The sequence below is a fragment of the Bos indicus genome, chromosome 14 (assembly GCF_029378745.1).
Source record: "Bos indicus isolate NIAB-ARS_2022 breed Sahiwal x Tharparkar chromosome 14, NIAB-ARS_B.indTharparkar_mat_pri_1.0, whole genome shotgun sequence".
Classification (NCBI taxonomy): Eukaryota; Metazoa; Chordata; class Mammalia; order Artiodactyla; family Bovidae; genus Bos; species Bos indicus.
In genome coordinates, this window is record NC_091773.1 from 55,073,720 (window position 1) to 55,096,486 (window position 22,767).

General features: G+C 44.0%; 1 protein-coding gene across 9 annotated transcripts in view; it reads left to right on the forward strand.

Moving 5' to 3' along the window:
• SYBU (syntabulin) overlaps positions 1 to 22,767 on the forward strand; it is a 128,673-nt gene that overhangs the window by 74,116 nt on the left and 31,790 nt on the right. Inside the window, exon 1 of one of the 9 annotated variants that reach the window (XM_070802781.1) lies at positions 1,541 to 9,862. The exons of the other annotated variants lie outside the window; for them this stretch is intronic. Coding sequence (XP_070658882.1) covers positions 9,835 to 9,862 — 28 coding nt within the window. The 5' untranslated portion in view covers positions 1,541 to 9,834. Of the gene's footprint in view, positions 1 to 1,540; positions 9,863 to 22,767 lie in introns of those variants that run through there. 9 annotated transcript variants of the gene reach the window in all.

Sequence of the window (22,767 nt, forward strand, 5' to 3'; positions counted from 1 at the left end):
GTGTCCGACTCTGCAAGCCTATGGACTACAGCCACCCCCTCCCCTTCTCTGTCCATGGGATTCTCCAGGCAAGAATACTGGAGTGGGTTGCCATTCCCTCCTCCAGGGGGTCTCCCTGACCCAGGGGTTGAACCCGCGTCTCTTATGTCTCCTGCACTGGCAGGCAGGTTCCTCACCACTGGTCCACCTGGGAAGCCCGTACATATACATATATTCTCTCTCTTTTTTAGGTTCTTTTCCCGTAGAGGTCATTACAGTGTACTGAGTAGAGCTCCCTGTGCTGTAGAGTAGGTAGGTCCTTCTTAGTTATCTATTTTACGTGTATTAATAGTAGTGTACGGGCTTCCCAGGTGGCGTTAGTGGTAAGGAATCTGCCTGCCAATGCAGGAGACATAAGAGACGTGGGTCCCATCCCTGGGTCTGGAAGATCCCCTGGAGTAGGAAATGGCAATCAACTCTGGTATTCTTGCATGGAGAATCCTATGGACAGAGGAGCCTGGCAGGCTACAGTCCATAGGGTCACAAAGAGTAGGGCAAGACTGAAGCAGCTTAGCACACACGCATGCAATAGTAGTGTATATATGCCAATCCCATTACTTTTTGAGAGATCTACATTGTTAGCATTCCTTCTCTCAGATGCTTATCCTGATTTTAGTCCACAGTCAGTTTTCCTGATGAGATTGTTGTCACCCAGAAAGGAAAGTTTTAATTGGATTTCTGCACTAGAACATTAAATGATTTTCCTGGGCCGCCTTTAATGCTTGATTGTCTACTTGGGGAGCATCTTAACCCAAAGGAGAAAAAGACCCAGTGTCAGTGTTCTACAAATGCAAGTACTAAATCCTTCCTATACAAGGCTTGTGGGAGAGCTAAGGAAACAACTACACAATTTGAACAAATAATTAGAAAAAGTGAAAGGGAGGAAAAAAAAAATACCTGCCGTTTAAGGAGGTAGATCAAGAGCAAATGGTTAGGGTCATTATAATTGAAAAGAAATACACATTTAGAAACTGAAATGTTGAAATCTACATTTGAAAGATGTCACCGCCACCATCAGAATTCAGACTTAGTATTCCCCTGTCATCAGACACCACCCAGGCTATTGAAATCAGAAACCTGGCCAGATGAACTGTAATAACCTCACCACAGTAACAGAGGATGGGTGACTTTAAAAAGACGATTTCCCACTTTCAGAGACATTTGCTAGAAAACTCGGAAGGCACCAACTCTATTGATGATTAATCAACACTGGTTTAAGGAGATGGAGGCTCCTTCGCATGCAGCCAATGGCCCGCAGGTGTTCCCATGCTTATCAGGGGCATCGTCCCTTTCACTTCAAAGTTAGTCCTGTCGAATAAAAGGGACAATGTACAGGGTGGGGCTTGAGCGGGGCATATGTTCTTACAATAACTTGACTACAGAGAGGACACTCAAGAACTTAGCTTACAGTTCTCCGCAGGTTACCCAGCTTGTGGTTTCTTGGGGGAAAACGTGTGAATGGATGGGTGGGGTGGGGCTGCAGGGATACCTTACTAAACACCAGACTCAGGAATCCAGTACACCAGGCTCACAGCTTCATGCCACCTCTTTAACAGTGCACTCTTCAACTACTTGTTATCTTCCAGAAACTTTGTGTTTGGCATCTTTAGAATGGGTTATTGTGTCCATTAAACAGATTAAAGAATGTAAGATGCCCAGCGTTCCATCTGGCACAAAACAATTCCTTAGTAAATGTTAATAACAGTCATTTGTTGCTCTTAAAATAGCTATCAGAGATTCCTTGCACTTTGTTTACAAGGAGTATCCTTGAAACTATCACACAGAACTTATGTTTATTAAAACAAAATTCTAGCATGTCATGTTCTCCCAGTTCATATAAAACAAGAGGAGTGTTTGCTATTGGAGGACACTGGAGAGAGCGTGAGTTGATTGACAGATGATGGTTTGACAATGAGGAAAGAGAAAATATGAAAGGGAAAATATGTAAAAAGCAAACAAAAGACCACTAAAAAGCATGACAGCCTATTAAATGTTTTGTAGCACTTGTGTGTGTATGTGTGCTCAATTGTATCTGACTCTTTGTGACCCCATGGGCTGTTGCCTGCCAGGCTCCTCTGTCTGTGGGATTTCCCAGGCAAGAATGCTGAAGTGAGTTGCCATTCCCTACTCCAGGGAATCTTCCTGACCCCGCATCTCTTGCATCTCCTGCACTGGCAGGCACATTCTTTATCACTAGCACCACATGAGAGGCTTCTTATAGCACTTAATGCAATACTTAATGTTCTAGAAACAGACTGAGTCATTGTGATGGTGTAGTTGGCAGAAAATTATGTGTATGAGGGCAGGAAAATTCCTGAAGCATTTTAGAAATATTTTCATAGAATGGAAAAATTAAAATTTTAGTGCTAAAAGAGATTTGGGTTTTATGGAAACATTCTGCATTCTTTGGCAGACAGTGCTTTTCTAATAGCTTATAGTTTCAAAGGTCTTTCAGCAGCAAAGCCCAATCTCAAATAAAGTCTTTAGTCTGTTTCAGATGCTAAACATATCTGGAAGACTATATTAGATGTAATTGTGTGCTTGCATGACTCTGAAATTTGATTAAAAATTGTTGTAGCCCATATTTATTGAGACTTAACTGTCCCAGGCAAAATTCCAAGGACTTTACTCATTTAATCCTAATATCAGTGTGAGAAGAGGGTATCATTGTCCCCTCTTTTACAGATGGAGAAACTGGCATAGAGAAGCTAATTCATGCAAGGTCACAGTCTGTAAATGGATTCTAAACAGTGTAGTTTTGCTTTTGACTCTTAACTACCACACTGGTTGTAAGGTCCAACTTCAAAGGAAAAATTTTAATTGTAACAGGGAAGTATGACAATTGAGAAAGATGTGTTGATATAAGACAGGGATTTTTAAAAAAAATATCTGTGGAGCCCTATAGATTATCTGATACAGTCCATATACTTATTATGCTGGCTGCTGCTAACCAAATCAATGACCCTCAATGTAACTTCAATGAAATACAGAAAATTGAACACAGGAGGCTATTTGGATGCAGATCAGGAAAATAAACCATGAAGATGTCAACATCAAAGGATGTGAGGGTCTTCAGAGTTTTCCACTTGATCATGATCTACTTCTTTCTCTACTTGTCACAGTGTTTAATGTGCCGCCCTGTGTGTCATTAATAGTTTCATAAACAATGATCATTAGGTTTTGTCAACTTAAACAGGAGCTTTTGCACCGATACTGAAGTGGATCTCTGAAACTTTCACTCTGAGAGAAAAAATGCCCCCCCAGGAATCAGCACAAAATGTTTTATGATGAGCTGCTGTATAGTCTGCCTCTTCTCCCCAGCAGAGACCAGACGGGTGGAAAAAAAATGCTGAACTGTGATGAGGAGCCCTGGGTGTTTATCTTTATCGCAGGGTTACTTACATATTTACTCTCATGGCTTCCTCCCATCTGTGCCTTTGATGGTGCACCCAATCAATGTGATGCGGCCAAATGGTCTGCTAATGGTTTTCCCATAAGAATTAGTGAGTTATAATCCTCTTCTTCTCAGAGGTGACTGCTGTCCACATCCCAGGTCTACTGGGATTTATTGCACCTACAGTGTTATAGCTACCGATTTGGGGGCTCGCCAGATGCTTCCTAAGTGCTCTAATGTGCTGAGAACAAAGCAATAGTGGTATCTCACACATAGCAGATGCCCCAGCAGACCACACACCCACCATTAAAGATGTTTATCGACTACCAGCCCAAGAGAAATAAACCCGAAAATGTATTTTACACACAAACCTATAAACTAAGAGTTATAAATCATGCAGATATATGCTTTAGGTTGGGCTTCTCCCCCACTCCCAGCCAATTGAGAAGAGTTATTGAGGAGACCGCATGTACAGAAATGAGCTTAATTAAGGAAACCCATCCAGTATGGGGCTTCCCAAGTGGCACTAGTGGTAAAGAACCCGCCTGCCAACGCAGGAGATATAAGAGACGCGGGTTCAATCCCTGGGTCGGTAAGATCCCCTGGAGAAGGGCATGGCAACCCACTCCAGTATTCTTGCCTGGAGAATCCCAGGGACAGGGGAGCCTGGAGGGTTATAGTCCATAGGGTTGCAAAGAGTCAGACACAACTGAAGCGACTTAGCATATAGCACAACCAGTATGGGAATGGCAACAGCTTGGAGTCCTTCCCTGTCGTGAAGAGGCAGAGAAAGGTCAAGGTACCAGAACCCAGAGCCAGAGAATTCCCAGGCTGCATGTGAGGGAACCATGCACTTTGGTGGCAAAGTGTTAGCTGCTCAGTCATGTCTGACTCTTTGCAACCCCGTGGACTGTAGTCCACGACGTGCTACAGCCCACGGGGTCAAAAAGAGTCAGACACAACTGAGCTGACTGACTGGACTGTAGGCTACTAGGCCCCTCTGTCCATGGGATTTCCCAGGCAAGAGTACTGGAGCGGGTTGCCGTGTCCCCTCCAGTGAATCTTCCCGACCCAGGGATCGAACCTGGGTCTCCTGCATTGCGGGCAGATTCTTTACCATCTGAGCCACTAGGGAAACCCAGCAAAACAATGTGCCTAACAAGAAAGGAGGTAGAGGGAAAAGTACCCTGACTTCTCTGTCTTCTTTGTCTGTATAATTAGGTGGGTGGCGTTTGGGTGGACTGGGCTACTGGTGGAAGTTATGTGTTGAACCAAACTTAAGTAAGTTTGTTGGGGTAATTCAGTGAATTACGGTCTTCTACCACCTGAACCTGTGTCTAACAGCAGCCAAGCAGTAGGCAGTGTTGCTGCAGGCCACAGTTAAGTGAGGTGAGCTTCAGGAAACTGGCCACAATGGACTTACAATCCAAGCCGTTTTCAATTCAAATCCATTACATGGACTAGGATGTCTGTGGCTTTGCAGGAAGGTGATTTTTGTGTAGGAGCCTAAAAGACAGCAAACCTCACTCACTTCACCACCTATAAGGGTTCTGCTCAACTTCAGTTTGAATCCTGGCTGTACACTGATTGACCAGCTTTCACTCATTCACTCAGCAAGCATTTACAAAGCATTTATTCTGTGCTGACACCATTGTTCCAGGCTTTCAGGACAGAGGAGGGGAAAAAACAAACAAGATGCCTGTTCTCTTGGAACCTGCCTGATATAGGGAGATGGCTGATACACAAGCACACAAACAAGATAAGTTCAGATAGTGACACTTAAAACAAGGGAAGGCTATAGCCAGTGATGAGCATTGGGCAGGGAGTGTCTGGGGAGGTGACATTTGAGCTGAGAACTTAGTCATATTCCTTTGCACTTGCGGAGGGTTTGCAGGGACAGTGAGTGAAGCAGTGAGCTAGGAAGAAGAAAGAGTAATTGCAGGTGAAGTCTGCATCAAACAATGGGAACCTACTGGCCAGTTTTGAGAGAGACATAATTTAATATATGGGTTTCCCAGGTGGCTCAGTGATAAAGAATCTGCCTGCCAACGCAGGAGTCACAGGAGATGCAGGTTCCACCCCTAGGACAGGAAAATTCCCTGGACAGAGGAGCCTGGTGGGCTACAGTCCATAGAGCACAGAGTCAGACACAACTGAGCATGCTCTCAACGCAACACAATTTAGTGTATATGTTCAAGGCCCTTTTGGTTGCTCTGAGGAGCTTGCATTTTCAAGAGATGAAACTGGAAGCAGGTTAATGAAGGAGAAGGAAGTGAAAACAGAGCCAAGTGTAGGAAACAGTGTATATGAGAGAATACAAGGTCCTGCATTTTCCTAATGAGATTAAAAATGTTTTATTTGCTAACTTGCATAAACCTTTAGAGATGGATGAAATAGTCAATAGCTGGTAGGTTTTTTAAATTTATTTTTTTAGTTAAACATACAAATGTATACTCTATTATTTATTTAGAAGCAGGAATCTTGTTATTCATCATTAATATAAAAAATTTATTGCCCTCCTCATCCCTGGAGCTAGTTTTCAACTCAGGTGTCTTTTCCAATGTCTTTTCCAGAGCAAGTTATCTTCACTTCTGCCCAATTTGTTTGATACAAAGCCATTTTGAATTCATATCTGGAGCTCTCATTGAACATTATTTTCAAGCCTATGAGTACTGTGAGGGTAGCTGTTAAGTTAATGTAAAAAAAGGCTCCCAAATCCAGAGGTTAAAAACTAGACAGAAGCTGATCTTCGTCATAAAACAGTCCCTAGGTGTTTGGGGGACTGAGGCTGGTAGGCAGCGTGTCAGGTCGGCTGTCCTTCTCCAGGAAGAAGGAGGGAGAGAGGGACCAGGGGATACTCACCCAATCACTCTACCGTCAGGGCACAGAAGTGGCACACGTCATTTCCAATTATATCCCAGGACATCTGAGTCAGCTGGGCATCTATTATTATGGAAGAAGGAAAGAATGGGGATAGACATTGGAGGACAGCTAGCAGACCATCACAGCACCCATGGAGAGCGTGGGGGCAGCTGGTTTTTCTGTTCCCCTGTAAATGCAATGTCGGTATCCATCAATACCCAAAGCTATTCAGTTACTGAGTCCAGTTAGCAAAGAGTATGTTTTTTTTTTTTTTTTTTCAATCTCCACAACTTAACCTTTGATTATTGCTATTTAATAGCAGAAGCAGCAGAGCATGAGATTGTTGGATGGCATCACCGATTCAATGGACATGCACTTGGGCATACTCAGGGACACAGTGAGGGACAAGGGAGACCAGGCGTGCTGCGGTCCATGGGATTGCAAAGAGTCAGACACGACTTAGCGACTGAACGACACTGCTATTTAAGCTGATCTTTAAAAAAGGCTGGAGGAGTCATACCAGTCATACCACAGGAATAATTACAAAATCTGCTTTTGAATTTCTTGGCCCCTTTCATTTTAAATAATCCCGTCAGTCGACCCCTGAAGGCAGCCCAAAACAATATTGATTGAGGTCGATTCAGTCCCCTGTGTCTTTTTCAAATGATACTTTTTGTTCAAAGAAGGTAATTATAAGAGAGATCTCTATAATAAGAGGCTTTGGAAAGACTTTAAAATAAGGAGCTTGCTTTTGTGTGAGGTAATTGTGGGAAGAGAGTGCCTCACCTTATATTTAGGTATTGAATAGGGTGCACCACGTCACTTGCCAAGCAGTGGGAGACAGGGGAGTTCATATGCCGGATAGTTTCTTTTGTAAATATGAGGAAATGATTTCTCTTTTGTCATATGGAGGAATAATTACTACTTATCTTTCTTATGTTGCTGTGAGAATCATAAAATGCCGGGGTCCAGCCCCGGCTGATCCAGGGTATTCGAAGCGGGGACGGTGTCGGCGAGGGTCAGGATACAATAGCTTCAATTAGATATTAATTAAAGATATAAAGAGTAATAGAATAAGGATAGCTCAGTAGGAAAATTCAGTGGAGAAAAGAGGCTGAGTAGCTTGGTTTACGTGGGAGACCAATAAAACTTCAAGACAAGAAGCTTGCACCACTTACGTAGGCCGCAGGCGTCCTTCCGTTCTCCCGAAGGAGAGGAGACACTGAGGCCTCGCCGGTCGGATCTTAGAAGCCCAGGCATAATTAGTAAGCATGGTGGGTTCCGCGCTCCAGATGGAGACTCAGCCAGAATGAGAGAGAGAGCGACATGGGGAGACCAGTATTTCGAGAAACTGATCCCAATTCTTTATTTTCCATGGTCTACATTTATACACTGAGATGTTATGCAAAAGTCACGTGGGGTCAGCAGTCCTGACTTTTATCAAAGTCAGGTGCTTCATACAAATGTATACAGAGGTCTTAGGGGTGTTACATCATCTTCTGGCAGGGGGCCTGCTGACAATTTATGACCCTCTCCTTGTGACAGTGGTCAGTCAACCAGGACACTTATTTCTCCAGGGGTGATTATTCTTAAAACAGACGCCACCCAAATAAAGTTACATTCCTATAGGGTGAGGGTGTAGTGGGTTTTAGTTAAGGAAAGAATTTACTTAGCCTAAGGTCCAATGTGATTAATATCAAAGGTTAATACTTATTTCTTCTATATATTCATTAATGTGTGTAAGGGCAGGGGATATGGAGACTTAGCAACAAACATTGGCTCAACAAATGAAAAACCCTTCACCAATACAATTTCTAATCAGCCCACTATACTTATACTAATAGTTTTCTAACTTTTCTAAGGAACCTGTTTTTAGAAGGTTTAAAGCATCTTGTGCCTCTCATGGTTGGGAGGCTGTGAGCAATCACATGTGGCTGGACAAGCCTGTCAGGCAGGCCAGAGAACCTTCAGAGGAGTTTGTAGGTTAAAACACTCTTGTCACGCCCAGGAGTTTTTATTAACTGGAGCTCTAGGTTAACTCCTTCTCCAAAAGAGGTGGTGGGGGACAGCCCCCTGTAAAGTCAGAGGTGTAGGTGAGAGCACAAAGTAGTAAAGTAGGCAGGCTCTGGTTATGGGGGTAGTTGCTCGAGGATTTCCAGGGGGACTCTGAGGCTCGATCCCGCCTTTGTGTATGTCGAGCCTCCTTCCTCATGACCTTTGCCACGGGCGGAGTACCTCACTCTGGCCCCCAACAATAAAACATGTTACGTATGTAACAGAGTACAGGCCTACCTTAGAGATTTTGTGGGTTTGGTTCCAGACCACTGCAGTCAAGTGAATATTGCAATGAAGTGAGTCATGTGAATTTTTTGGTTTCCTAAAGTATATAAAAGTTATATTTACTCTCTACTGTAGTATATGAAATGTGCAATAGCATTGGGTCTAAAAATATATACATTTAAAAATAGTTTATGCTATCATATGCAGACCGTCATCTGACAACTCACAGTACCACATACCTTCAGGTTTTTAAAAAATGTAGTATCTGCGAAGCACAATACAACAAAACACAGTAAGGTGAGATATGCCTGTATGTGCATCGAGTAAATACTGCACGATGCTGAGAGGTAAACGTGCACATCTTACACCTTTGCAAAAATCAGTGTCAGCATTTGGCAAGTGTTTATAGTTACCGTATTTTCCTGTTCTGCAGTGTGTGCTCAGTAAATGATCATTATGGTGATTAAATGAGCAAAGTTTACAAATAGCTCAACTTTAAGGTATTTGAATGCCCGCTTCCCATCTTGTTTGCATTGGTCCTATTTATCACAGTTACCTTCTTAGTAAGAATTATTCTAATATAATAAAGGGCTTTTCTGGATGCTTAATAAACATCTTGGCTCTGAGCAAACTCCTGTTTGGAAACACTGTGCTAACAGTTGTCTCAGACAGCCTTCAATTCATTTTCTCCCTTGAGAACAAGGATTGTCTCCTGGTCCTCCCTCCCAGAGAGAACTGTGAAGTGCCTTGCATATTTAAATAGCTGGAAGTCAGGAAGTACACTGAAAAATTTCCTCAAAGTGTCACGTGCTTGCCATTACATGTAGGAATGTGTTGGGTTTTGATGTAATTTCTTCCTTGCTCTTTGGCATATAAAGGCTCTTAAGTGTTGCTCTATAATTGTCAAAGATTAGCCTTGACTGTCCTGTAGGCCTTTACCTCTGTTTGACAATTTGATGTTTCCTTAAATGCTTTGTGTCCATTCATGAGGGCGATGGTTTCATTTGAAATGCTGCAGTCACCAGGGAGAAGCTCTTGTGCTCTCTCCTGATTGGCCAGCCTCCCCTCTGCCTCCTGTTGCTATGGTGCCCAGCAGAGTAACTTCCTTGCCCTGTACAAGTAGGAGGCTCAGTCTCCATGGATACCCCACTCTGAGACTGTACTCCACGGAGAGATGAGCTGAGCTGCACATACTGTATTTCTGCACAAGACATACCCCAGCCTGTGGTGGGAGGCTGTTTGCAGAGGCAGTGTTTGCCATGAAAGTCTATGGAGCTTATCTTCTAAGTAAGTCATATTAGTCACAGTAAGTAAATAATTATATTGGATCCCAGAGGATACGTTCTTTGTGTATATGTGTGTGTCAAGTTACTTGTGGTAGGCTAAAAATGTAGTCTGGAAACAAATTTTCAACCGTCTGCCTTTCAGATATCCTGAATGCAGAGTCTGAAACTAAACTTTGAAAAATACACACCTATATTGTTTTAAATACCCCTTGTCATTTGTGAATCTGCCGTTTGAGGCAAATGGGAAAAGATGGACATGGATGATCACACTTGAGAATGCTCTCCTAACTCTCAGCCTTGCATGCTGCATTTGTAAATGCAGAGCTTGTCCTTGCCCAGTGACGTGCTATGGGAATAGACGAGCACAGGCACAATTAATGCTAATTGGCCCTGCACACAGTGTGCAATGGGGCCTCTGTGTAGGCTGAGACTCGATGTATTTATTATCAAGAGTGATCTTGCTTATGTGCTCATCTCTGCCAGTTCACCATGGAAATTACTCAGAGACCATCTCTCTAGCCAGTTTTAATTTATTTTTCTCATATAGTGTTCAGGAAAAATTCAGAAACTCTTCAGGTCCGTGGAATTGGGATGGGGAAGAATTTTGTGTTTATTAATGATTTGCTCTAACATTTCCGCTTTCTTGTACCTTCCAAGAGCATAAGGGTTGGGTTTGCAATGTTGTAAAACACATGAGTCATCTTAGAGCAATTTTCATCTGCTGGGTGAATGATTAATGCCTGTGGTGTTAAAATTAATGAGTGGAAACAAAAGACTATACGTATGGTTACCCCAACTTAGTTCAGTAATTCTAAAATTACATTAAATTAGATCTTCAGACTGTCCACAGTAGGTAGCTGGCGTCTAGCAGCTCTAGACAAAAAGCAGAATATACACTGTACTGGTGTAAGAGTGATTCATTTTTAGTTATATAGAACAGTGAGCACAGACTGTCATGCTAGATTGTAAATGTCTCTTATTTTCTGTACTCATGACTAACCATTCATGTAGAGGAGAACTGGTGTAATGTCATCTCTTCCAGCTGTTAGTCATGGCTCAATTTTAATTGCCCCAAATGATGAAAAGTCACCACCCTTTGAGGATGTGAATGTCCTGGTGACTCCTCTGGCTCTGATTTTGTCACTGAGGTCAGACTTTATGTCACTGTCTTAATATTTTATAAATATAATTTCCACTCATCAAAGGGGCAGCAGACAAATAAAAGTTCATGATACACTCTGTAGTGATCATGGCTTTAAAGACATGGAAACAATGTCGATGACACTTTCTGCAAAATTTCTCACCTCATTAGTTGTGGCTCAGCTGGTAAAGAATCTGCCTGCAATGCGAGAGACCTGGGTTCGATCCCTGGGTTGGGAAGATCCCCTGGAGAAGGGAAGAGCTACCCACTCCAGTATTCTGGAATGGAGAATTCCATGGACTGTATAGTCCATGGGGTTGCAAAGAGTTGGACACGACTAAGCGACTTTCACTTTCACTTTCGGTATTATAGGCTCCATTTCTCGTTTTCAGTGTGTCTGTGACAAATTCTCCTGCCCATCTCTGCAAACCAGCAGAGTATGGGAATTTTTTCAGCCTCAAAATACTGGAATTTGCTGTTTACTCATCTATATCAGTTCAGTTCAGTCGCTCAGTTGTGTCCAACTCTTTTCAACCCCATGAACCGCAGCACGCCAGGCCTCCCTGTCCCTCATCTATATACTGAACTAATAATAGTACCTATGACATAAAGCTACTTTGAAAATTCAGTGACACCATCAGTAGCACATGACATATACTAAATAGTCACTGCTGTTGTATTATGATTACTGTAAGCATTGTTATGATCATTTTTACAATCACTTGTAGTTAAGGGAGAGTGTATCGAAGAGTTTGAACAGTTCTTTGGTTTGATTCCATTCAGCTTATCAAATTTTCTAGCAAATACTAAGAACCTAACCGTGTGCTTGGTGCTTGGTTTTCTGATGGAAATTATGACATTCAATGTACTTGAAAATGTAGACAACAAAACAAAACGTGAGATGTGCAGTAGTTTTTTCTTTTCAAATGTGTGGCTTTCTGTTTTTGTCAAATGGCCGTATCTAGATCTACACAAGGAAATGTTTGCCAATTCATTTTGCTGCCACTAACGGATATGTAAGAGTCCACAGCAGATATGTAAGCTAAAAGGGGCTGGGCTATAGCTAAGTGTAGTTAATAGTTATACCTTGAATTAAAAATGTGACATTTAAAAACTTAGGTTCAGATTCTAAGCTCACTTCCTTTCCTGAAAAGTTTTCCATTCAGAGTGCAATAAATGACATATTTTGAATGAGAGCCGTTTCATTAAGTTGAGTTTTGGGAGTGATTAGAAAGGAAAGGAAAGGGAAATGATTGATTAATCTGTATAAAAATAGGCCCCATGCTGGGGTTTTTCCTTTTGCACTAATCCTCTGTGACATCCGAACCAAAAAAAAGAGTAAAGCCAATGCCATATGTGCAGAGCCTGCTGGTGCTGATTTTAAAACACATGAAGAGTTGACCCAGATAATATTTTGCAGTTTTATTTTCATTACAATGTCATGTTCATTTTCCATTTCTTCTTTCTGGCATGTTCTCTTCCTTCCATCTGTTTGCCCTGGAAAGAACGTGGCATGTGGAATAAGGGCTATACCAATTTGCTTGAATGGAAAAAAAGGGGCGGACATTTGTAGAAGGTGATTTAATATGAGGTCTCTAGAGGTTGAGGACCTGGGACTCACTATCTGTCCAAACATAGAACTAAATATATTTTGCTAAACCTAATTTCAGATGCAATATCACTCAAGTAATGAAGCTAGAATAAGACTTCTCTTGGAATATTTCAAGGCAAAAATCAAATCCATAGCAACATCCCACTAGCACGGCCACCTTTTATCTATATGACACTGGTCTGTGACAACATAATCCCCGCTTTCCTTTTCCACTGTCTTTAGTCAGACAGCCACATGCTTCGATGATGCACAATTTGTCGAGCGTTTGTTAGGTGACTGGAGCTGCTGTCATGAGTTGGGGATCACGTCCTTCTGTGGACATCTGAGGAGCATTCTGAGGTCTCAGTTGGCAGTTCTGTTTGCTGAGTCCTTTTTTATCTGAGGGAGTTTACAGCAGTTTCAGAGGGAGGGCTGTTCCCTTGTCCTGTGTGGTGGCAACATTATTCAGGGAAACTGGATCTTCCTGCAGGTTTTGCTTCTTGTGCTCACCCTTGTGGCTGAGATAACGCAGGCTCTGCAAGCCTCTGCCAGGAAGATCTGATTTCTGCCCCGGCGACTGGCGGGCCTGACTGTTCTTGAGAGATGGAGGCTGTGCCTGAACCTGATCCTGGGTTCCTACCTGACTTCAGTGCTTTCCCCCCCGTGTTTGCAGAGGAAGCAGAGGATTCAGGCTGAGGGGCTTTGGTCCTCTTTAGTGCAGTAGAGAGCAGTAGTTCAGGATCTATGGGCCATGCCATGGTCTCCTATATGGCCGAGCCCAGCTTACCAGGGATAGTGGAGGGGTTTTGTCTGTGCAGAGCTGGGGCCTTCTTGAGTTTGGGATGAGATTCTCCAGCTTTGCATTTCCAGCCTTTCTTTTCTCTTCTGTCTCAGTCACCACTTAACAGATCTGAACCCAGTGTGTGTATGTGTGCTAAGTTGCTTCAGTCGTGTCCGACTGTTTGCAACCCCGTGGACTGTAGCCCGTCAGGCTCCTCTGTCCATGGGATTCTCCAGGCAACCCAGTAATGCTCCTCATTTGTTGTTTCAGCAACTCTTTATTGATGTGCCAGCCAGTGAGCCAGGCACGGGAATACAACAGTAAGCCAGGAGCGCCACATATGTGTGTGATGTGATGTGTTTCTGGGGAAGGTGCTGAGTCCCCTGAGTGTACCGAGGAGGACCATGGAACCCAGACTTTGGAGTTCTGGGAAGGGTCTCGGGGAAGTAATGCTAGATTGACACTTAGAAAGGGTAAAACTAGGTTTTTAAGTGTGAAGACACTCAAGGATCTGAATTTTACATGCCATTGCTGTTAACTTTAGTACTACGTACTTTCTTGTTATGCTTTACCTGCTAAGTCATGTCCCACTCTTTTAAGATCCCCAGGGACTGTAGCCTGCCTGGCTTCTCTATCCATGGGATTTCCCAAGCAAGAATAATAGAGTAGGTTGCCATTTCCTTCTCCAGAGAATCTTCCTGACCCAGGGCTCCAACCCAAGTCTCCTACATTGGCAGATGGATTCTTTACCACTGAGCCACCAGGGAAGCCCCGTGTACTTCCTGTGGAGTTTAAGTTCTATTGTCATGGCTACCATGTTGCAGTTAACATGAGTCTTTCCTCTGCTAGGATGTGAGCCTCTTTAGGATGTGGACCATGTTTTTCCCCTTCTTTCCTTCCTTCTTTCATTCTTGCCATCCCCCACATTTTGTTTTTATTTTAAATAATTCATGCTGCCTTATTTCTTTCTTTTTAAATATTATGTATTTAATATACTGCCCATAAAGAACAGATATAACATGTGTAAGCTATGCCATGCTGTGCCATTCTAAGTTGCTCTGTCGTGTCAGACTCTTTGTGACCCCATGGACTACAGCCCACCAGGCTTCTCTGTCCATGGGATTCTCCCGGCAAGAATGCTGGAGTAGATTTCCATTCCATCCTCCAGGGGATCTTCCTGACCTAGGAAGCCAATCCACATCTCTTCAGTTCAGTTCAGTCACTCAGTCGTGTCCGACTCTTTGCAACCCCATGAATCACAGCACGCCAGGCCTCCCTGTCCATCACCAACTCCCAGAGTTCACTCAAACTCACATCTATCGAGTCGGTGATGCCATCCAGCCATCTCATCCTCTGTTGTCTCCTTCTCCTCCTGCCCCTAATCCCTCCCAGCATCAGAGTCTTTTCCAATGAGTCAACTCTTCGCATGAGGTGGCCAAAGTACTGGAGTTTCAGCTTTAGCATCATTCTTTCCAAAGAACACCCAGGACTGATCTCCTTCAGAATGGACTGGTTGGATCTCCTTGCAGTCCAAGGGACTCTCAAGAGGTTTCTCCAACACCACAGTTCAAAAGCATCAATTCTTCGGTGCTCAGCTTTCTTCACAGTCCAACTCTCACATCCATACATGACCACAGGAAAAACCATAGCCTTGACTAGACATCTCCTGTATTGGCAGGTGGGTTCTTCACTGCTAGTGCCACTTGGAAAGCCCATATATAAGCTATAGAAAATAATAATAAAGCAGGCACTGTGACCCGTCTTCCGCTGTAAGAATTACCACCACTGAAGCTGCCTACAGGCTCTTCCAGATCTCATTCTTGGCCTTTCCCCAGAGGTAACCACTACATTGAAATGTGTGTTTTATCAATTCCTTTCATTTTAAAAATAATCTCTACCACCTTAGGTATGTGCCCCTACAAATATGTTGGAGCCCAAGGGTAAAATTTAAACATGGAGCTATCTGCCTTTGTGCTCTCCCTAAGTCGCACAGGGCCTAGAACTTAAGAGGTTCTCATTGGATGTTTGTGGACAGATGGATATGCCCTTGTAGAGCCTGGAAGATATCTTTGTGATGCTATACACCAAGGAGATACTGGAATTCAGTTTTAGTCAGTTTGTTCCTTTTGAGCCTTGTTGGTTTTGTTCCTTTGGGATGCTTATGGATGTAGGTCACAGAAATGAGTCACATACCGTTTAATTGTTTGGGGAGACTTCCTACTTGGGCTTCCCTGGTGGCTCAGTGGTAAAGAATCCACCTGCCAATGCAGGAGACGTGGGTTGGATCCCTGAGTCAGGAAGATCCCCTAGAGAAGGAAGTGGCAACTCACTCCAGTATTCTTGCCTGGGAAATCCCATGGACAGAGGAGCCTGGCGGGCTACAGTCCACGGGGTTGCAAAGAGTCAGACACGACTTAGCAACTAAACAACAAAAAACTTCCTACTTATCCTCTTCATTTCACTGCCATGCAAACAACTGTCCAGTGGTCCTAAAGAGAGTGGCCTTAATGTTTTTTTTCATAATCTGTTTTGCCTTTCCATTCCATTGTGGCTTTTCTTAGAACAGTGTGGAATGGGGAGGAGAGAGGTGGAGAGACTAAGGAACACTGAGTACACTTGAATTAAAAGTTAACTTGCATCGGGGGGTGGGGCAGAGGAGCCGGGCAAGCAAAGGGTTGGCTGGGAACGCGTGCTCCGTGCCAGACGTCACTTTGAGTTGAGAGCCTGGGGAAGGTTCCATTAAACAAATCCATGGAAATGCAGAGCATAATTTGTGTGCAGAGCATAATCTGATGGTGAGAGAGCTTCATTCTTTTTAAATGCCAGGCACCACACAAGAACCAGCAGAGAACATTTTCAGGGGGACATTCAAAAACATTTTGTTCAGAAGCTTGAGAGTCTCAGTAGTTTTCAGTGGGTTAAACAATGGGGTGAGGTGACCTTTGGAGCTTGCTGCTGGGAGCTCAGCTTGTTTGCAGAATGCCTGGCCTCTGCCCAGGGAGCACCCAGCTCTGAAGGCGCAGTGGGAGCATGGCCTCTGGGTGAAGTCCCCTCCCCAGAGGTGCCAGGCTCTGCTGGCCTTGATCAGGTGTCCCAGGGCGAGAGTGCAAGAGCTGGTTCACCTGCCTCACACCTGCTTTCCTCCTAGCCCATCCCTCCACTCATCCAGATATCCTCTTTTGTGTTGCCAGGTCCTTGCCAGAAACATTTCCATGTGACTTCATTTTTCCCTCTCTCCCCGATTCTCACTTTAGTTTCTTGAACACACATCTGAATTTAAACAAACCCCATGAGACCTTTCATTGCTCCATTTGCTTGCTTTTGTTCTAACACTATGTACAGATGCCAGGAATTGCCAGAATTTACCCAGCTTGTTTGTTTTTATTTTGTTGACATTTGTGCTTGCAAATAAAAAATATTTGTGTTAAAGATTGATTGCATGCTCAGTTGCTCAGTCATGTCTGATTCTCTGTGACCCCGTGGACTGTAGCCTGCCAGGCTGCTTTGTCCATGGAATTTTCCAGGGAAGAATACTGGAGTGGGTTGCCATTTCCTTCTCCAAGGGATCTTCCTGACCCAGGGATCAAACCCGGGTCTCCTGCATTGACAGGTGGATTCTTTACTACTGCACCACCTGGGAAGCCCCCTTACAGCCTACTCTCCAGAAAATATTACACAGTGGTGAAGGTAGCATTGATCTTGGAGCATGGTCAATCCATTCTGATTAGAGAATTCAATATTTCACATAGTCCTCGGGCCATATGAGAAACATTTTTTCCTTTCGTTTGGCAGAGAGAATTACTGCACATATGGCCGTTTCAGTTGTTCTTTTGTGTGGGTAGCACTGCGGTCAAGTGTGTAACATAAGATCAACATGAACGTGTTCGTCGCTCAGTTGTGTCCGACTCTTTGCAATCCCATGGACTATAGCTCACCAGACTCCTCTGTCCATGTAATTCTCCAAGCAAAAATACTGGAGTAGGTTTCCATTCCCTTTTCCAGGGGATCTTCCCAACCCAGGGGTCAAACTTGGGTCTTCTGCATTGCAGGCAAATTCTTTACCATCTGAGCCACCAGGGAAACCCAGGGTAAGATGAGGTGTCTCTTAATATTTAACTTGCTCTGTGCTTTTCCTGTTTTAAATCCTTTTGTACAACTGGGGTTTTAACTGATTTTGAATCTATGCAGTTAACTTTGTGAACCTAAGAGCTACGTGGAGAGGAACTCTGTAGACAGGGTGCTTTCCCCCTTAGATACAGCCTGGCTCCGAACTGTAACAGTCACCTGCCTGGCCTTCCCACCTCCAGTCCCTCCTGCAGATTTCACTGCTGCAAGATCTCCATAAAACATCAGTGTATTCATAATAAAGCCCTGTTCAAAACTCGCCATGGCTCCCTCTTGCCTTCAGAGTAAAGGTCCTTGTTGTTGTTCAGTCGCTAAGTCATGTCCAACTTTCTGCAGCACGCCAGGCTTCCCTGTCCTTCAGTATCTCCCAGAGTTTGCTCAGACTCACGTCCATTGAGTCAGTGATGCCATCCAACCATCTCATCCTCTACTTCCCTTTTTTTCCTTTTGCCTTCAATCTTTCCCAGCATAGGCCCTTAGCATAGCTTTACATTCTTCAACTCTCTTCAACTCACCTTTGTGGCTGCATTTTCTCATCTGATCACTATATCCCAGCCAAAGAAGGGGTTCAATATATGCTAAATATGCCCTGTGTTTTCCTTCCTCTGGGTTTCAGTTCATACCACCCCCTTCACCGAAAGTCCGCTCCCTTCTGTACCCCCAGCACTTAATCACGTTCTCCCGACTGCTCAAGGCATCTCTCCCTTGACATTGTCCCTGCCCTCTTCTGCTCACACAGCCGAGAGGGTTTCTTCCTCCTCTGTGGTCCCCTAATGCCCTCTCTCTATCTTGCACTCAGCATGTCCTCTCATCTCCTAGTTGTTTGTCTCTGAAGCTCGTCTCCTCCTGAGAAGAGCCTTGAGCCCTGGAACCATACTTCTTGTTTCCTCCCCCGAGTGCCTGTGCACAGCTCAACACACATTTGAGTTGAATGCTATCATTTTGGTTTCCAGATCTTAGATCATTGTGAATTCTGATGACAAGGTCCCAAGCAGCGTGGACAAAGAAGAAAGCCAACTCTGGAGTCAGACTGACCAGCTCTGCTGTTACCAGCTCCGTGACTTGGAGCAAGTTCCATCACCACTCAGAACCTCAGTTTCTTCTTTTACACCCTGTATGTCTTTAGAACAAATGTCTTTAGATTCAAGAAAATATCAGAGGTAGGTTAAGTAGGCTTTTAGTACACAGCGGTTAGTAACGTTCGTGTCTGACTCTGTTGTCTGTTGCATTAGTTATCCCTTCAAGGTCTGTGTAATCTCTAGTCTGCCATCAGCACCAGGCCATCCATGCTTTCATCTGTGTCATTAATAAGGCATGTTAATAGGATAAGGGCAGATACAAAGCCAGGTGACACATTACTAGAGATTTCCCTCGAGGTTGGCAGGCAATCCATTAGTCAACATCCTTTGGGTCCTGAACTGTGCTGCCATCCAGTTCCCATGGCAGCCTTGTTCATAAGACTTTCCGAAGTGTTGTGGCTAATTGCCTGCTGAATTCCAGGTAACCCATTTGTGTGGCCGCCCCAAATCATAGCACCGTCAGGAAAGGAATGAAATTTTTTTTATGACTATAGTCATATGACTTCTCTTTCTGGCTTCTACTTATCTTATGATGGGACCTTTCCTACAGTTTTACTGGAGATCAACACCAAATGTAGCAGTTTGTGATTTCCAGGATTTATCGTTTCTCTGCTTTGATAACCTCTGTACTTTTTGTTCATCACCAACCAGCTACATCTCTTCCTTTCTGATTTCCCCAAAATTGGTGGTATTTCCACAGTCATATCTGTAAGTTCTTTTAGTACCTTCCTTCACTCAGTAACTATTCTTCTGAGTCTCCTCTGTCAGGTACAGTGTTTAGTTTTGGGGGATACAGTGATGAACAAGACAGAGGTCTTCCCAAACTGCATGGTTTTTGCGTGCTAAATTTGGGGCTGAAAACTTGAATTTTAAGAAATTTAAGCATATGGGTAGGTAGGTATGCGTGTGTACTCAGTTACTTCAGTCGTATCCGACTCTGTGCAACCCTATAGACCGTAGCCCACCAGGCTTCTCTGTCCATGGGATTCTCCAGACAAGAATACTGAAGTTGGTTGTCATGCCCTCCTTCAGGGGATTTTCCCAACCCAGGGATCAAACCCACATCTCCTGCATTGCAGGTGGATTCCTTACCACTGCCACCACCTGGAAAGCCCTATTGGTAGGTAGGATTGGAGGGAATATTTATCCTAACCGTAAAGAACAACAGGCTGTCAACCCAAACTGAAAGGAGAGAAAGAGGAAGGTAACTCAGTCGAGAGCCTTTCCAGGCGCCCTTGCTGAATACTGAGTATGGAGGAACTTTCAGTGTTATGAAGCCTTTCAAGGCCATAGCAGCTACTGTGTATTCAGTGCTGCATTAGACATGGGTGCAGTCATAGGGGAGCCCTCAAGGAGCTGACAATGGGCTGGGAAATTACAGACGGTTGCAGTGCAATGAAATGAATGCTCATTAAAATTCTGGGTGGGGTGAGAGCATAAAGGAAGGGCTTCTGATCTCTTTCCTGAAGGAGTTAAAGGTTAAAGCTAAGCTGAGACCTGAAGAACAGGTAGTAGCCAGGCCCAGAGGGAAAGAAAACTCATCCTTCCAGGTGGAGGGAACAGCTTTTGTGAAAACTGGAGTCCAGAGATGGTTGTGCTGCCTTCCAGAAATGTCGATGGTTCCACCAGCCGGGGTGCAGTTGTGGCAGTCGGGACAGATTCTATGGACGGCTTGTAGATTATGCATTGAAGTTTGGACTTTATCTTCAGGACACGAGCACCATTAAGGGTTTCAACAGGGGAATCACCTAATTAGATTTATGCTCTGGAGCAGCCTGGAAGATGGAGTGCTCGGGGCCACGATGAGCAGCTGGATTACAGTGGGTGGTGGTGTCATAATTCTGGTAAGAAATGATCGTGGCCTGGGGTGGAGCATTCAGGATGGGAAGAAGCAGACAGATCACGGAAGTTACTACAGACAGATTCGAGTAGATGGCTGCAATCTATAGTTAAATATTGAAAACCAGAGCCATTTACTGTAGTGGTTCTCAGACTTTAGCATGCATAAAAGATCGCCTGGGCATTTGTAAAAATGTGTGTTATGGGAATGACTTGAGGAAATGTCAGTGGACAGATTTGGGATGTAAGTCAAGAATCTGTGTTTTCAGCAAGTGTCCAGGTGACACTGATGCAGACGGGCCTCAGACCACACCGTCAAAAGCCCCTCTCTATGAGAGGTTTTAAACTGGCAGTCTCTTAAGCATATCCATGATTGTTAACTTCTCATTTAAGAATGAAGCATCAGTCCTATTTTTAAAAACTTATGTATTTAATTATTTATTTCCGGCTGTGCTGGGCCTGTGTTGCTGCACTGGCTTTTTCTCTGGTTGCCGCGAGCAGGCCTCTCATTGTGGGGGCTTCTCTTGTGGAGCACAGGCTCTGGGGCGCTGAGGCTTCAGTAGTTGTGGCCCTTTGAGTTACTGCAGTCCAGGCGCTAAAGCACAGCTCCATAGTTGTGGCTCACAGGCTTAGCTGCTCTGAGGCGTGTGGGATCTTCCTGAATCAAGGCTGGAACCCATGTCTCCAGCATTGGCAGGCAGATTCTTTACCACTGCACCATCAGGGAAGCCCCAGTCCTATTATTTTTGTTGAGAATAGGTGAGTGGCTCAGCCTGATGGGTTCAGGTGCTAAAAAAATTTAAAAAGGGCTGTCTCCTGGCTAGTGTGGTCTGTGTTCACTAACTGTTTGCTCTCTGGTAAGCGATGCGGGGCTTCCCAGGTGGCTCGGTGGTAAGGAATCCACCTGCAATGCAGGAGACTCGGGTTTGATCCCTGAGTTGGGAAGATCCCCAGAGGAGCAAATGGCAACCCACTTCATTATTCTTGCCTGGGAAATCCCATGGACAGAGGAGCGTGGTGGGCAACAGTTCATGGAGTCACAGAGTCAGACATGACTTAGTGACTAAAACAAGGGAGGCAGAACAGAGGGTGATAATCTTATTAAGACTCCTACAGCAGATGGTTTGTAAATGAATTTTCCAAAGTTTCAGCAAGCCCTTTGCTTGAGCAAGCCAGCAACCACTTATGAGGAAAATAAAATCTCCCAGCTCTTGGTGCAGGTATGCATTCTTAGTGTTCACGGCATATTTTGATGCATATTATTGTGGTATTTCTCAAGCTTAAATGTCCACCTTCAAATCCCAGCTTCACTATATACAAGCTGTGTAATCTTGAGCAAGTTACCTGTTCTCTCCTTCTGTCATATGTAAAATGGGAGTAAAATTGTACCTGTCTCATAGACTTGATATGTATTAAATGAGAATACATGTACAGCACATTGACAGCATGTGAACATAATAAGCCATTTCTAATCATTACTGAGATCTGTAATAAACTCATCACTTGAATTAAGAGTTTCATCATGTAATAAAGTCTTCACCTTCTTATTTAAGTCATGGTGCTTTAGAAAAACACATTTATGGAGCCCATATGCAAGAATGCTTTGAGAAACTTAATATTTAGCAACACATACCAAACATGGGGTTAAGTCAGCCAATAAGTAATAATGCTGAATATTAATCAGATCAGATCAGATCAGTCGCTCAGTCGTGTCCGACTCTTTGCGACCCCATGAATCGCAGCACACCAGGCCTCCCTGTCCATCACCAACTCCCGGAGTTCACTCAGACTCACGTCCATCGAGTCAGCAATGCCATCCAGCCATCTCATCCTCTGTCGTCCCCTTATCCTCCTGCCCCCAATCCCTCCCAGCATCAGAGTCTTTTCCAATGAGTCAACTCTTCGCATGAGGTGGCCAAAGTACTGGAGTTTCAGCTTTAGCATCATTCCTTCCAAAGAAATCCCAGGGCTGATCTCCTTTAGAATGGACTGGTTGGATCTCCTTGCAGTCCAAGGGACTCTCAAGAGTCTTCTCCAACACCACAGTTCAAAAGCATCAATTCTTCAGCGCTCAGCCTTCTTCACAGTCCAACTTTCACATCCATACATGACCACAGGAAAAACCATAGCCTTGACTAGACGAACCTTTGTTGGCAAAGTAATGTCTCTGCTTTTGAATACGCTATCTAGGTTGGTCATAACTTTCCTTCAAAGGAGTTAGCGTCTTTTAATTTCATGGCTGCAGTCACCATCTGCAGTGATTTTGGAGCCCAGAAAAATAAGGTCTGACACTGTTTCCACTGTTTCTCCATCTATTTCCCATGAAGTGATGGGACCACATGCCTTGATC